The 15,766-nt window shown below is 42.6% G+C and overlaps 1 protein-coding gene across 3 annotated transcripts in view; it reads left to right on the top strand.

Annotated features, from left to right (window-relative positions):
- Positions 1-15,766, top strand: part of SLC30A9 (solute carrier family 30 member 9) — a 130,210-nt gene that overhangs the window by 34,662 nt on the left and 79,782 nt on the right. For all 3 annotated transcript variants that reach the window (XM_033946479.1, XM_033946475.1, XM_033946486.1), the window contains exons 5-8: positions 2,779-2,871; positions 3,335-3,417; positions 7,386-7,444; positions 15,628-15,695. In XM_033946479.1, coding sequence (XP_033802370.1) covers positions 2,779-2,871; positions 3,335-3,417; positions 7,386-7,444; positions 15,628-15,695 — 303 coding nt within the window. The remainder of the gene's footprint in view (positions 1-2,778; positions 2,872-3,334; positions 3,418-7,385; positions 7,445-15,627; positions 15,696-15,766) is intronic.

Raw genomic sequence — 15,766 nt, 5'->3', positions numbered from 1 at the left:
GAGGGGGGAGTTGCTCCGTGTTCTGGCCTGCCTCCGTGTTCGAAAATTGAATTCGGCATGGAGGCACACCTCACGGAGCCAGGAATCACAAAATTCTAAGTGCGCATGCGCGCTTAGAGTTTTATTATATAGGATATGGGTTAAGAACATAAGAAGTTGCCTCCACTGGGTCAGACCAGAGGTCCATCGCGCCCAGCGGTCCGCTCCCGCGACGGCCCCTCAGGTCCATGATCTGTGGAAGTGGTTTCTGTCTAATCCTATAACCTACCTCTACTTCTATCTGTACCCCTCAATCCCCTTTTCTTTTAGGAACCTATCTAGACCCTCCTTGAACCCCTGTAGCGTGCTCTGGCCTATCACAGCCTCCGGGAGCGCGTTCCATGTGTCCACCACCCTCTGAGTGAAAAAGAACCTCCTAGCATTTGTTCTAAACCTGTCCTTTTTCAATTTCTCCGAGTGCCCCCTTGTGCTTGTGGCTCCCCACAGCCTGAAGAATTTGTCCCTGTCTACCTTCTCTATGCCCTTCATGATTTTGAAGGTTTCTATCATGTCTCCCCTAAATCTCCGCTTTTCCAGGGAGAATAGCTCCAGCATTTCCAATCTGTCAGCATATGAGAAGTTTTCCATACCCTTTATCAACTTTGTCGCTCTTCTTTGGACTCCCTCAAGTACCGCCATGTCCTTCTTGAGGTACGGCGACCAGTACTGGACACAGTACTCCAGATGTGGGCGCACCATCGCCCGATATAGCGGCAAAATGACTTCCTTCGTCCTGGTCATGATACCCTTTTTGATAATACCCAACATTCTGTTCGCTTTCTTTGAGGCTGTCGCGCACTGTGCTGATGTTTTCAATGTTGTGTCCACCATCACCCCCAGGTCTCTTTCAAGTTTGCTCACCCCCAGCAACGATCCCCCCATTTTATAGTTGAACATCGGGTTCTTTTTCCCTACATGCATGACTTTGCATTTCTCAGTGTTAAAACTCATTTGCCATTTTCTTGCCCAGTCTTCCAATCTCGTTAAGTCCCTTTGCAGGTTTTCACAGTCTTCCTTGGTTCTAACCCTGCTGTAGAGTTTGGTGTCGTCCGCAAATTTAATGACCTCACAGTTCGTTCCTGTCTCCAAGTCGTTAATAAATATATTGAACAGGAGCGGTCCCAGCACCGACCCCTGTGGGACTCCACTCGTGACCCATTGCCATTCTGAGTAATGGCGTTTTACTCCAACCCTTTGTTTCATGCCTGCCAGCCAGTGTTTGATCCATCGGTGGATATCCCCTTGCACCCCGTGGTTCCACAGCTTCTTAAACAGCCGTTCGTGGGGTACCTTGTCGAAGGCTTTTTGGAAGTCAAGGTAAATGATGTCAATGGTTGATGTAGAGTGAGGCAGTTGAGAGGCATTGTAAACTTTGTTATTAATATAGACTTATATTTCAGATAGTATTACTGCTTTACAAATATTTGAACACTTTTATATATGCATGGAAAGGGTTCAGAGTTAAAATCCTGGGTAAGTAGATAGGAAGGGAAGGAAGGAGGATTTGTTCAGAGATGTTTGGGGGTTGCATAGAAGAAAAACTGTGCACTGGTATGCTAATCTTTGTTTGTTTTGAATAAAAAAAAAAAGAAATACAAGTGGAAATAAAGAAGTAAATAAGAAAACAGATAAATGGGGGCGGGACATAGATAAAGTGGGGCAGGGCATGGGCGGGGCAGGACCAGGGGGGCCCAGTGTACTTGTGTGTCTAGGGGCCCTCGAAGAATTAATCCTGCCCTGCTTATAGGTAATGGTGAGCCCCCCCAATACCCCCAGAATCTACTAGACCCACCTATCTACCACCCCAATAGCCCTTATGGCTGCAGGAGCCACTTATAGGGTAGTACAAAAGGGTTTGGTTTTTTTTTTAGGGGAGTGCACATGTTTTACCATCAATGCAGTCTTTACAGTGGCTTATGGGCATGGGTCCTCCTCTCCATGGGTCCCTAACCCACCCCCAAGACCACTTAAGACACCTCTGTGCAGTGCAACTAGGCTTTACTATGCCAGACTACCAGGTGCTGATGTTCTGGAGACAGAATTTAAAAGTTGTGACTACGATTTTTATGGGGGTAGGGGGGATCGGTGATCACTGGGATAGATTTTGGGGGTCTGTACTATGTGTTTGCAGTGCTTATCTTGTCACTTTAGGTTGTTTTTTGTGACTTAGACCATGTTTTAAATGGTCTAAGTCACAACGTCCAAGTTTCATCTATGCTGTGTTGTAAAACGTTCAGTTATACGTGCAGTACGACTAAGTCTAAGCTGGCCCACGTCCTGCCCAATTCCCACCCTCGACACTCCTCCTGAAACGCCCTGTTTAGCTCTGGTTGTTCAGCGGCACTGTGAAGCCCTAGGTCATGTTTAAATATGTCCAAAACCCAGTTTTATTATCAGCACTTGGACGTATTTTGACAATGTTCGTCTAAGTGCCGACTTAGGCCATTTTATGGACATTTTTCACTTTCGATTATGAGCCCCTTAGTAACCATGAAGGACATTCTGGACATTCAGTAATCCAGAAGACCACAGACTTCCAGATTCAATATCAAATGATGATCCTGAAGCAAAATGGCCTCAATGATATTGTTAGACTTGTATCCATAAGATTCAGCAATCCAAACTGTTGACTCTGCTGTCTACCTCTGACTTTACTTGCCTTTAATGTCTTATTATTTTATTGCTGTAATTCTAAGTTTTTTTAAAAATGATAACATGTTCCCTCATCCCTTTCCATAGTGACTTGGAACAGCTGCGGAAAATCCGACGGAGAAGTCCCCATAATGATGTTGAAGCTTTTACTGTTTACCTGAGATCTGATGTAGAAGCAAAGTGAGATTTATATGCTCTCAAGTTTTTTTTCCTTTTTTATTTTAAAGTTCTTTTTAAATCTGTACTGCTCAGTATTAAAGTATTTGTCTTGCCTCTTGAATTTACTTCTCAATTGTTTGTTAATTTGTATTAAGGTGGCAGTAATGCAAGCTGTTGATAAGTAGAGGATTCAGTTTAATTAGATCTACCAAAATCAGAAATGGTGGGAGTGACTGACAAAGTGTGAGAGTTCAAAATCCTTCGGTACTTGCTTAGTTTTAGAAATAAAACAACTAATGCCAAAGTAACTTTTGTTCAGTTGTCAGTTTTGGTTTTATGATTAGATGTCACCTGCAGTATAACAAGTTTCTTGATTCCCAATGTTTTGCTGTAGCAAAAAGCTATCTTATTTATGTGATTAATTAAAATAGTATTTAACATTTTCTAACTTTTAAACTTAAATGTTAAATGTGTATCTTTTAAGAGCTTTGGAAGTATGGGGTAGCTCAGAGGCGCTCATGAGAGAGAGAAAGTGGCGTAAAGAAGAAGAGAGAGCCTACAATGAAAGTAGGTACAAATTGCTAAAAATGTTAACAGTCTATAACACTAAAACTTTATTCTGTAGAGTACCTTAAATAATTTGCATTATCTGGGCAACTTTGTGTTTTCATTAAGAAAAGTAATGTTTTAGTCTTTAGTTGCTTGTCAGAATTCTCAGATCTTAATATTTTTCTTGCATGAAGCTATACCTTGGGGATGACCAGTATAGTTGGTGCAAATCATTGAGAAATCTTGAGAGAAGATTTCTGTGATAATATTATGGTTCAAGAACAATCATGCTAGTGACCAGAAGAGCAGATATGAATTTTCACCATTTATATATATTAGTTTACCATGTATTGCTTTGATGAGATTGAGTTAAATGCCAGTGTGAAACATTTTAGCAAGGTAAGAATATAAGAACATAAGCAGTGCCTCCGCCGGGTCAGACCATAGGTCCATCCTGCCCAGCAGTCTGCTCCCGCGGCGGCCCAACAGGTCACGACCTGTCTGAATCACCAGAAGGGGCCCCCTTGCCACCTTGATTTCCCATTGAGTCCTATCTTCCCATCGAAGTCCTAACCCTCCGGTCCTGCACATGCACGACCTGGTTGGGTTTCTCCCAGCACCTCTCTCAGTATCCCATGATCCCTTTATCCCTCAGGAATCCGTCCAATCCCTGTTTGAATCCTTGTACCGTACTCTTCCTGATCACTTCCTCCGGTAGCGCATTCCAAGTGTCCACGACCCTTTGTGTGAAAAAAAACTTCCTTGCATTTGTTTTGAACCTATCTCCCTTCAGTTTCTCCGAATGCCCCCTCGTACCTGTTGACCCCTTCAGCCTGAAGAATCTTTCCCTATCCACCCTCTCTATGCCCCTCATGATCTTGAAGGTCTCTATCATATCTCCCCTGAGCCTCCTTTTTTCCAGAGAGAAGAGCCCCAGCCTATCCAACCTCTCGGCGTATGGGCAGTGTTCCAGCCCTCTTACCAGTTTCGTTGCTCTCCTTTGGACTCTCTCAAGTACCGCCATGTCCTTCTTGAGGTACGGCGACCAATATTGAACGCAGTATTCCAGATGTGGACGCACCATCGCTCGATACAATGGCATGATGACTTCCCGCGTCCTGGTTGTTATGCCCCTCTTTATGATGCCCAGCATCCTGTTGGCTTTTTTCGAGGTTGCTGCGCACTGTGCAGATGGCTTCAGTGATGCATCCACCAGCACACCCAAGTCTCTCTCAAGACTGCTGTCTCCCAACAATGCCCCCCCCAATTTGTAGTCGAACAATGGGTTCTTTTTCCCTATATGCATGACCTTGCATTTTTCCACGTTAAAGCGCATTTGCCATTTGTTTGCCCAGTCTTCCAGCTTGCCCAGGTCCCTTTGCAGGTCCTCACACTCCTCCCTGGACCTAACTCTACCGCACAGTTTGGTATCGTCTGCAAATTTTATAACCTCGCACTTTGCCTCCTTTTCCAGGTCATTGATAAATATGTTGAAGAGTAACGGCCCCAGCACCGATCCCTGTGGCACACCGCTCGTGACTCCCCGCCAGTCAGAATATTGTCCCTTTACTCCGACCCTCTGCAGTCTACCCGACAACCAGTGCTCAATCCATCTGTGCACATCTCCTCCCACCCCGTGGTTCCACAGCTTCCTAAGCAGCCTTTCATGCGGCACCTTGTCAAAAGCCTTTTGAAAATCGAGGTAAATGATGTCTATGGGTTCCCCATTGTCCACCCGACTGCTTATTCCCTCAAAGAAGTACAGAAGGTTCGTTAAGCATGACCTTCCCTTACAGAATCCATGCTGGCTTGTTCTCAGTAGGCCATATCTCTCGATGTGCTCGCAAATACCGTCCTTGATCATAGCTTCCACCATCTTCCCTATAATTGAAGTCAGGCTCACCGGCCTGTAGTTCCCGGGGTCACCCCTCGATCCCTTCTTGAAGATAGGTGTGACATTTGCCAATTTCCAGTCCTCTGGTACCTCTCCAGTTTTCAAGGATAGGTTGCAAACATGCTGGATTGTGCCCGCTATTTCTTGTCTTAGTTCTTTCAGAACCCTTGGGTGGATCCCGTCCGGGCCCGGCGATTTGCCGCATTTTAACCTGTCTATCTGTTTGAGGACATCCTCCTTGCTTACCTCTATGTGTTCCAATTTTTCAGCCTGTTCCCCACTCATGAGCTCCTCTGAGTCCGGTATATTAGATGTGTCTTCTCTCGTGAAAACCGACGAGAAGAACGTGTTCAACCTCTCAGCTACCTCTTTATCCTCCTTAATCACTCCCTTCCTATCCCCATCGTCCAATGGCCCCCACCTCCTCTCTCACTGGTCGCTTCCCCTTTACGTAACTGAAGAATGCCTTTTTTAATCTTCAAACTATGTGGGGGCATGAGTGGTATTGAAGGTTTCAGTCTTGGTAAAAGCTTCTGTTTTTAAGGACTATGGTCAGCTAGAAGACATGAAACAATCATAATAACATAGTAGATGACGGCAGATAAAGATCCAAATGGTCCATCTAGTCTGCCCAACATGATTCAATCTAAAAATTTGTTGGGTTTTTCTTTTTTCTTCTTCTCCTTAGCTATTTCTGGGCAAGAATCTAAAGCTCTGCCCAGTACTGTTCTTAGGTGTTGAAACCAAGAAAATGTTATTCATAAGCTAAAATATTTTTAACATTCATTTTAAATGTGCTGATGGATACTTGTCTGTTGAAAAATATATATTTTATTTGAACTGATAATATAATATTGTTTAGGGAAATATTTAACATTTATCAGCTAATGTCTATTTTATTATTGTATTCACATATGGAGAATACTATAAATGGCACCTAAAGTTAGGTGCTAATTCTATGCTCAAATTTTAGCATGGAATCGTGTTCCAGCAGATGCAAGGTGCCGAAACATGGCTCAAATGACAGATCGATGAGGAAATATACTTATACGCCCAGTTTTAGGATTGTGCTCGAGTGTATCCACATGCAAAGGGGGGTGTTCCCATGCCAAATTAGAAATTTCTAGAAATTTGTGTGCAGTATTATAGAATTCTGCGGATGCACACCCAATTTGAATTCCAGGGTTTATGAATTCCAGTTGGTATATGTCCTCGTGCCCAATGCTATTCTATAAAGAGCTCTCATTCTGGAGTATCCTTTATAGAATAGCATCATTTACTGAATCTAGCCCATAGAGTACAGATTTACAAGCTACCTCAGAGTTAATATACAGTGTTGACCAATTATAGAGTTTTTCTATTCTCATTTATAGTTTGGCATACCAAGGAATGAAGTGTTTCAAAGACTTAGAATTCTCTAGAAATGCTCATTTCTGAAGACAAGCTTGCATTTGATGGATTGCCACTTTCTATATATGATCCTAGAACTCTGTGAAATATGGTTGAAAAGATTCATAGGGTCAAGTTTACTTAGAATTTTCATAAATGCAAGGAATTATAAAATAATGCCCAAATATGCTCTAAGAGAAAGACACACAAAAAAATAAGCATTTGATTTTTTTAAAGATTATGGGGTCCTTTTACAAAGGCGTGGTAGCGGTTTAACGCGTGGAATACCGCGCGTTAAACCGCCTGCCGCGCTAGTACCTAATGCCTCCTTTGACGAGGTGTTAGGATTTTAGGCTGCCGCGGGGGTTAACGCGTGATGACATGTCCGACGCTCTAACCCCCGTAGCGCGCCTTGATAAAAGGATCCCTAATGTGTATGATGTTCATCAATTTTGTGTTAATTATTAAAAACTGACTGTAGACTTTTGAAATTCTCTCTCACCTGGCCTTTTCTTTATGTTCTTTAGCTTAGGGTGGAACCCCTTCTCCTTCAAAAGTCATGAAGTAATAATTTGTCATTAAATTTACTTTTGAATAGTAGTATGTTCATGCAGCGATAGAAAATTAGCAGATTCTTTTGAAATCCAGGAATTTCACTTTTAAATGCAAATGATAAATGTATTGAAATTTTGTTTCATTGCAGACCGGTCTAAAAACCAAAAATTGTTAAAAGAATATAAAGATTTTCTAGGAGAAATAAAGGTAAGCTAAAATGTGTTCAATTTTTTTTATGTCTTTCTTAGCTCATAAGGTTTTGTCATTTTTAGGGAGAGCTCTTAATCAAGCACCAGGGCTCCTTCTAAAACCTTGCAATCATATGCCCTAAATATAAAGATACTAGTTGTTGCCATTGCACAATGACTGAGACCATCCCCTCTGCACTGTGGATGCTTCCTTTGCAGTATTTCAGTCCTGAGCCAACTCTGGGAGCAAGTCTGAGCTGGGAATCAAAAACAGATGCTCTGTATGGCAATCCAGATAAAGTATATTTAATACTGTTTATAGTATGTAGGTTACTTGTATTCATTTCTTGACAAGTTGAGCTTCTTTTTCTTGATTTATGATTTCCAAATATTTTCTGCTCTAAATAAAAGAAAGCTGTATCCTTTGTATGCACACACCATATTCAAAATTCATGCTGAAAGTAGTAATACCGTATATATATTTTTGCAGCTAAAATATTATAGCTTGAGTTAAAAAAAATTATATACACTTCTCTCCACTGCAATTCCCTTCAACTACTAAGATCAGCCATGATCAGAACTGTCCCAAATTACTCTGCATGAAATAAGATCCAATTTGTTCATGCAGTGGGTTTAATATATATATTTTTATGTAACTGCCATCATAGACTAGTGAATTGCAGTTCTAGAGGTTAATAGGAGTTGAAGATTGGCATGGAATGACTTGAAATAATTTAAAAAAATAAAAGTATCCCTTCCTAAAAAATAGTAGCTCAGTAGTGAAATTTTCATTACTGAAAGGTGAGTATTGACACTGCATAGGGTCAGTGAACATTATTCTAACAAAGCTTTCCCTCTTGCAGTAGTAAGCTTTTAAACTACTATTTTGTAGAACTTATTCCTAGAACCTTGAAAATATATTAATATGCTTTGTAGCTTTATACTTACAAGGAGAGTAAATTTTTTAGTTCACTTGTATATCAATTGCTGGAAGAAAGTAACCAGTGGTAACCTATAAGGGTTTGTACTTGAACCAATGATATTCAGTTTATTGTGAATATCTGGAACAGAGAACAAACTGAGAGGCAACATATCCAGGTGTTAAAAATGACATAAGAACATAAGAAATGTCATACTGGAACAGACTGAAGGTCCATCAAGTTCAGTATCCTGATTCAAACAGTGGGTAACCCAAGTATCTAGCTAGATCCCAAGTAGTAAAACAGATTTAATGCTGCTTATCCCAAGCCATCTCAATAATGGCCTATGGACTTCTCTTTTAGGAAATTATCCAAACATTTTTTAAACCCCCACTAGGCTAACTGATTTCACCACGTTGTCCAGCAATGAATTCTAGAGTTTAATTACACGTATGAAGAAATATTTTCTCCGGTTTGTTTCAAATCTACTACTTAGTAGCTTCATTACATGCTCCCTAGTCCTAGTATTTTTGGAAAGCGTGAACAAGTGATTCACATCTACCCTTTCCAATTAAATTAGCATTTTATAGACCTTTATCATATCACCCCCTGAACCATCTCTTCTCTAAGCTGAAGAGAGCCCTAGCTGCTTTAGCTTTTCCTCATAGCAAAGTCATCCCATCCCTTTTATCATTTTAGTTGCCCTTCTCTATACCTTTTCTAATTCCGCTATATCTTTTTTGAGATATAGCAACAGAACTGCATACAGTATTTGAGGTGCAGCCGTACCATAGAGCGATACAAGGGCACTATAACATTTTCATCTTTGTTTTCCATTCCTTTCCTGATGATTCCTAACATTCTTTCCAGTGCAATAGGTGAGACATTCTAGACCAGTGGTTCCCAACCCTGTCTTAGAGGACCACCAGCCAGTCAGGTTTTCAGGATAACCCTAGTGAATATGCATGAGAGAGATTTGCATATAATGGAGGTGACAGGCATGGAAATCTGCCTGTCATTAGAGCAATTCTGAAAACCCGAATGGCCTTGTGGTCCTCCAGGACAGGGTTGGGAATCACTGTTCTAAACAGATGTTTATTTCCCCATAGTCATGTGCTGCTGCAGAAGGAATTTTTCACTCTGCTTCTGCTGTACTTCACTGGGTTCTCTAGCTCCACCTACAATTCTTTTCTTCTGTACGTGTGCCTACGGGAGTTTTTGTTCAGCTCTCAAATTTTATTATTTTTAATTCATTGTAATTTTGTCCCTTTTTCAGGTAATTTGGTGCTTGGAGCGATTTTGAGGTTCTGCTTGCTTGAGAATTCACAGACTTCGGTCTGTAGCTGACAGGCCGATCCCATTGGGTACCTGATAGCCAGCCTGCATAGTTTTCTCTGGAGCTCAGGGCTGTCCCTGAAGTGGTCTCACCTACTGTTAAGCCAGGGGTTGAGTGCAGGCTGCCCGTCCTGGTACGCATCCTTTGGTCCGCAGGTCTATGTTATGTGATTTGTCTATGGTATTTGTACTGTCTCCAAGAATATTGTGATGTATTATTTTTGTAGATTTGTTCATTGCTTTGTATTAAGATTAAGTGGCAGCCCGAAGATCAGCTTGGCAAAAGCATTTCCAGCATTGTGGCAGTGAATTTTCTCATTCAGCTACTGTGAGAGAGCTGAAAGCAGGCTGCAGCACAGATCCTTTGTCAGGTTACAATGAATACCCAGGCTGACAGCCTGTGAGAAGAATCGGGGGAGGTTGGAAAAGTGGGGCTTTGAGAGTTTTTGAATGTTCCCCTGTGTTCCCCCTTCTGAAAAATCCTAAAATTGCCATTTTTAGAGTTTGGAAAGTGTGAAAAATATTGCAGTTTTGGGGCAAATTTTTTGATGGCGGGCATCTTGGAGTTTTAGCGATCTTTTTTTCTAAAGCTCCCTGCTTCTTCCAAACTGCAAATTTTGCCTAGAAACCTGCTGGGATTGAGTGGTTGGGCTTTCCTCATGTAAATTATTGCCAGGATCATTCAAATTTAGCACTTTTTTTTGGGGGGAAGGGCGGTTGCATCCAACTTATCTTCTCCCCTGCTGAAGCAGGTGACCAAATGCTCAGCTAACCTGGAGGGGCAGCGTTCATTGCATTCGGGGCTTGGCATGACTGGTAAGTCTGTTAGCCAGGCTGCTGAACCTCCACAGCCTAAGAAACACAAATTTAAGTCATCTAAGGGTTATCTAAGGATGATTCTACGCCCCAGGAGCCGGATACTTTTTCTAAATTTATGAAATTTTTGTGGTCTGAGTTTCAGAACAAGTGTTCCCCCCAGAGCAGTCCCAATCTGCCTCTGCGGCATCTCTTAGAGGTGTTGTGGCTTTGGGCACATCCTCACCTCAGCCTGCTGCGGCTTTTGCTCTACCTGATCCTGATCTGGGTGACCCGGATGCAGATGCTTCCCTTACTGATCCCTTGTTTGTAGGTACAGCGCTTCCCGGAGTGGGAGATCAGGGGCTATGTGCTGATCTGCGGATGTCTCTGGGGTCTTGGATCCTGGGGATGATCCTATAGTCCTGCACTTATTTAAGTTTGCGGCTCTGCCAGGCCTTATTGCAGAGTCTTTGCAGAAATTGAACTTAGTAACTCAGCCATCTCCTTCCACTTCTTCCTCCTGGCTTTGTGGTGTGCGCTCGCAGTCTGCTACCTTTCCCTGACACCCTGATATGAGCGTTCTGGTCTCTGAGCAATTTGACTCTCTGGAGGGTGCTCTAAAAATTGCTAGAGCTATGTCACGCTTGAATCCTCTGACACAGGAGTGTCAGCAGCTTTTGGGTCAACCCAGGGTGGTTTCCTTGGTGGCACAGGTGATTAAGCTCACCTTTCTCCCCAGTGAGGGTGGTGGTGTGTTAAAGGATATGCAGGACCACCATGTGAAAGTGGTCCTCATGAAACTTTTTGATGCAACTACTTTGCGGAGGTCAGAGCTCAGGCCCCCAGTACCCAAGTTCCTAAGGACCAGACTGCCTTAGTTGGCACTAACACTATGCTGCTTTCACCCTGGATGACACTGATTCCCTTTGTGGAACAGTTAAACAAAATAAATCTAGGAGCCCTGACCCGAGTGATGACCCCTCCATCCGCCGGCTGTTTACGTTGGCCTCTGTCCACCATTTTATTATGGATGCCATGAATGAACTGAAGATAGAGGGTCAGTCCCCCATTTTGCAATGTATAGTCATGAATTGTTCCAATGCTCTGAGGTCCTTTTTTCCGGCACATCCAGATCTCACTGCTCTGGTAACAGAACAATGGGAGACATGAGAAAGCTCTTTCTGACTAATTAAAGCTATGTCTAAGCTTTATTCTATGGTTTCAGCAGCTGTTTGAACAACCAAAGGTTGATTCGGCAGTGGCTCATGTTACCAAGTGCATTGCCTTCCCTAGTGAAGGGGGAGTAATGATTAAAGATTCTCAGGATTGCAGGGTGAATATGGTTTTGAAGAAGCTCTTTGAAGTGACTTCTTCGGACATTAAGGCGGTGGCAGCTGCCTCGTTTTCGGCACATACCTGTCATATGAGATTGTGCCAAGATCCTTCAGTAGATAAGGATGCCGGCCCCCAGCTGGTGCTCAAGGGGGTGGATTATGTGGCAGACGCCTTTTATGACCTTATAAGGGTTCTGGGAAAAGTCTTGGCTTATGCAATGTCAGCTTGCAGAACGCTTTGGATTCACCACTGGGCTGGAAATTCAGCCTCTAAGCAGACTTTCTTTTAAGGAACAAATGCTTTTTGGTAAGGGGCTGGATGACCTTATGGCTAGTATGGTGGACCACTGTCCTAAATCTCTCCCAGATAACAAGCCTCGACGTACTCCTGGGGGGAATCACAGTAATTTTCACCCCTCATGTAGATTTCTCCAAAATTCCACGGGCTCAAATGCCAAGAGATATTCCCAGAGCTACAGACATTGCTATAGCAACCCCAGACGTCAGCAGGCTTTGGGTTCTTGCACTGGCCCTGCCGCCAAGAAATCTCATTATCCACAAATTTAGCCATTTTTCCATCTGTTCCATTGACTGATCATGTACCACAGGTGTTGTTTTGGAACTTTCCAGTACAGCTTTGTGAACAGACTGACAAATATCTTCCTCTTTTGCCGGATAGATTGGATTGTGGATTCATTCACATTGAACTCATGGCTAACAGCAGAAACGGACTTGCCAGAACAAATCCTGTCTAAAACACATATTTTGTCACTCAAACACATGAAATGTTTCTTTCTCTTTGGAGCTGTACCTGCAGATGCTTGTAACTCACTGTCTTGATGCTTCCATTCTCTTTGGAGCTGTATATTTATTTAAACTTTTTATGCCAAATAGGCCAAATTGGTATACATAATAAAATCAAACTCGCTCTCTTGATATCTGGAAGCAAAGCCAAAACCACAAAGCAAAAGTGAAAAGAAACAAAGCTTTTCTCTAAGTTTGGAGATACACGAACACACAGATACACAGCGCAAGTGATGAATAGAGGTCACAATGCATTTAACCATGGATAAGTGAAATCGTGAATTGAGAACACACGAGTAATGAGAATGGGCTTGTAGCAGTTAAAGATATCATGACAGGTTGAGGGCATCCTTTTTTCATGACTGTTAAGAGGGTAGACAGGTATAATAGAGGGTGAGCAATTCTCTATCTGCCTTATTTTGTATATATAGGTAGTCCCCATTTTATGAACATCTGACTTACATCAGACTCATACTTATGAACGGGGGTCCTGCTCTACCTTCAGTATCCCAATGTGTCCCTCACCCTCCCTCCCTCCATTCTATGCCCCAAATACGTGCCTCCCTACAGAGGGTGTTTACCTTCTGGCCTGCACCCTCCTCCTTTCTGTTGCATTTGTTTCTCTGCACAAAACCGCAGGCAGTGACTCCTACGCAAGTCCTGCTGCTGAGCTAGGAGCCTTCCCTCTGATGTGGAAGGAGCTGCTTCTGATGTCAGAGGGAAGACTTCTGGCTCAGCCACTGGACGCGCATAGTAGCCGCTGCAGGTGGTTTTGTGCAGAGACTGTGGCTGGAAGGAGGATGGAGCCGACCAGAAGGTAAATACCCGCTAGAGGGAGGCTGGTACTTGGGGCACAGAATGGAGGGAGGGAGAGAGGAACGTGTTGAGACATGGGAGGGAAAGGGGCACGTTGAGACTCGGGAGGGAGCATAAAGTTTGGACAAAGGATGGAAGGAAGGAGGGAGGGGGCATGAACTTGGGACACAGAATAGAGAGAAGGAGGGAGGGGAGCACGAGCCATAGGATAGCAGAATGGAGTGAGGGAAAGAGATGCTGAGGTGCTAATTGGGTGTCTGAGAGAGAGGGAAAGAGAGATGATACACATGGGGAGATGATGAAGAAAGAGGAGAACTTTTGGGCATAGGGAGGGAGAGAGAATTAGTGGACATGGTGGTGGGAGAGGAAAGAGACACAGATGAATGGGGAAGAGAGAGATGAGAGGGAGAAATGTCGGATGTGGTGGTGGAGAGGGAACAATGTGATGGATGGAAAGGGATTCAAGAGGGGCATCAAGGAGGTGGAGAAGGTGGGAAGAATACTAGGATCCGAGTTACATACAAGTTCAGTTTAAGAACGGTTTAAAAAAAAAAACCCAGAACCCGTTCTTAACCCAGGGACTGCTTGTACTACTTTTATGCTTGAGTGTCAGAGCTTAATGTAGGGTACTCCCAACAAGCCAAACTTCAGGATATTAAACAAAAGGACCTCAGAATTCAGAGAGTAGAACCTCCCTGAAGCTCAAACCAGCTTAGAAAAGGGAGGGTTTGCAAGATTATCACTGCTCCGCTCCAAGGAAAAGTAGGCAGAGAGAAAAACCCACAATGGGGGAAAAAACTCTCAATCTTCAAAAACCCAGGCTACAAAAAAGCTTAAAACTTTAGGCAAAATATCAAAAGGAGGTAAATCATCCAAGAACCAGGAGGCAGTTTTCAGCTAGCATCCAGTTATTCAACTGTCAAAAAAACGCTATGAAAATTACTTAGCTTTATGCTGTGTATTTGACAATATCCTGTATAGTGCAGCCTACAGCCTCTTAGCCACAGTTCAGCAGAGAATATGATTCAGAAGACGCGGTGAACTACCAGCAAACCCGGAAGTTGGTTAAGTCCTTCAACAAGTGAATCCTTGTTTCACCATCTGACTGCTGCATTAGGAAGAGCACCCCTTCTCTGTTACAAACTGCCTTAAATGTTGAGGTCTCCCTAAAGTTTTAAGCTTTTTTTGTAGCCCGGGTTTTTGAAGATTGAGAGTTTTTCCCCATTGTGGGGTTTTCTCTTTGCCTACTTTTCCCTGGAACGGACCAGTGATAATTTTGCAAACCCTCCTTTTTCTAAGCCTGTTTGAACCCGTTCTCTGAATTCTAAGGTCCTTTTGTTTAATATTCTGAAGTTTGGCTTGTTGGTTAAGTGCTGACACTCTAGCATTTAGATTGTGCATTATTATTGAATACGAGTGTCGGGGCTCTATTCTTGTATATCTACTTTTATGCTTGTCATGTTTGGATATAGGATGCTAGATCATAGGTCTAGTTCAGTTTGGCAGCAGTTTTTTGAGGCACACAGATGTTTTGCATTCCTCTATTATTTTTTCTATTTTACATAGCTGCTATTAGAGATTTTCATACTGCAAAACAGTGACATTCTTGACTTTTCATTGTTTGCCTTACAATGCTACATTTTTGCTAACACACAATTTCACAGACTGTATATATGGTGGCCAAAATTGGACACTGATCTAAGATGTGTGCTCAACTAAATTGGCCAATGAGCCAATTAGTGCCAATAATTGGGTGCTAATTGGCACCAATTTGAATTTGTGTACACATCTTGTTATGCACTATTATATAACAGTGTGCACCCAAATCCCTTAGCTGAAACCCAAAAGGGGGCATAGCAATGAGAGGTGCATGGGCAGATTAGGGGCGTTCCTAAAATTTGTGTGCAGTGTTATAGAATACCAGAGATATATGCCCAAATTGGGCACTGTAATCGGCACCCACTGTTATTCTATAATGGGTGCCCATCTCTTGAATGCCCATTATAGAACAGCATTGCATACCTGTTTTTTCCAGCACTGATTTTTTTGAGTGCCATTTACTAAATCTTGCCCTATATATTGCTTCAGTTCACTAGAATATTTTTGGTTGATTCTTTTAAAAGAGAAGCTGTGTAAAATTGACTATTTGTTAATATAAATATTGGTGGTGCTTCATTTTCCTCTTTTCTTTGTAGCCCCGCATTAGCACATCAGCAATGTTCCTGAAAGGTCCAGGGAAGGTTGTGATGGTTGCTATTTGTATGTAAGTGTTGGAAAAATATCTCTTTGTGAAACATTTTGACATTTAAATTAACTGAAGGTTGAGATGATATA

This window comes from Geotrypetes seraphini, chromosome 1 (genome assembly GCF_902459505.1).
Source record: "Geotrypetes seraphini chromosome 1, aGeoSer1.1, whole genome shotgun sequence".
Lineage (NCBI taxonomy): Eukaryota > Metazoa > Chordata > Amphibia > Gymnophiona > Dermophiidae > Geotrypetes > Geotrypetes seraphini.
The sequence above is the reverse complement of the archived record's forward strand: the minus strand, read 5'-3'. Positions and strand labels throughout refer to the sequence as shown.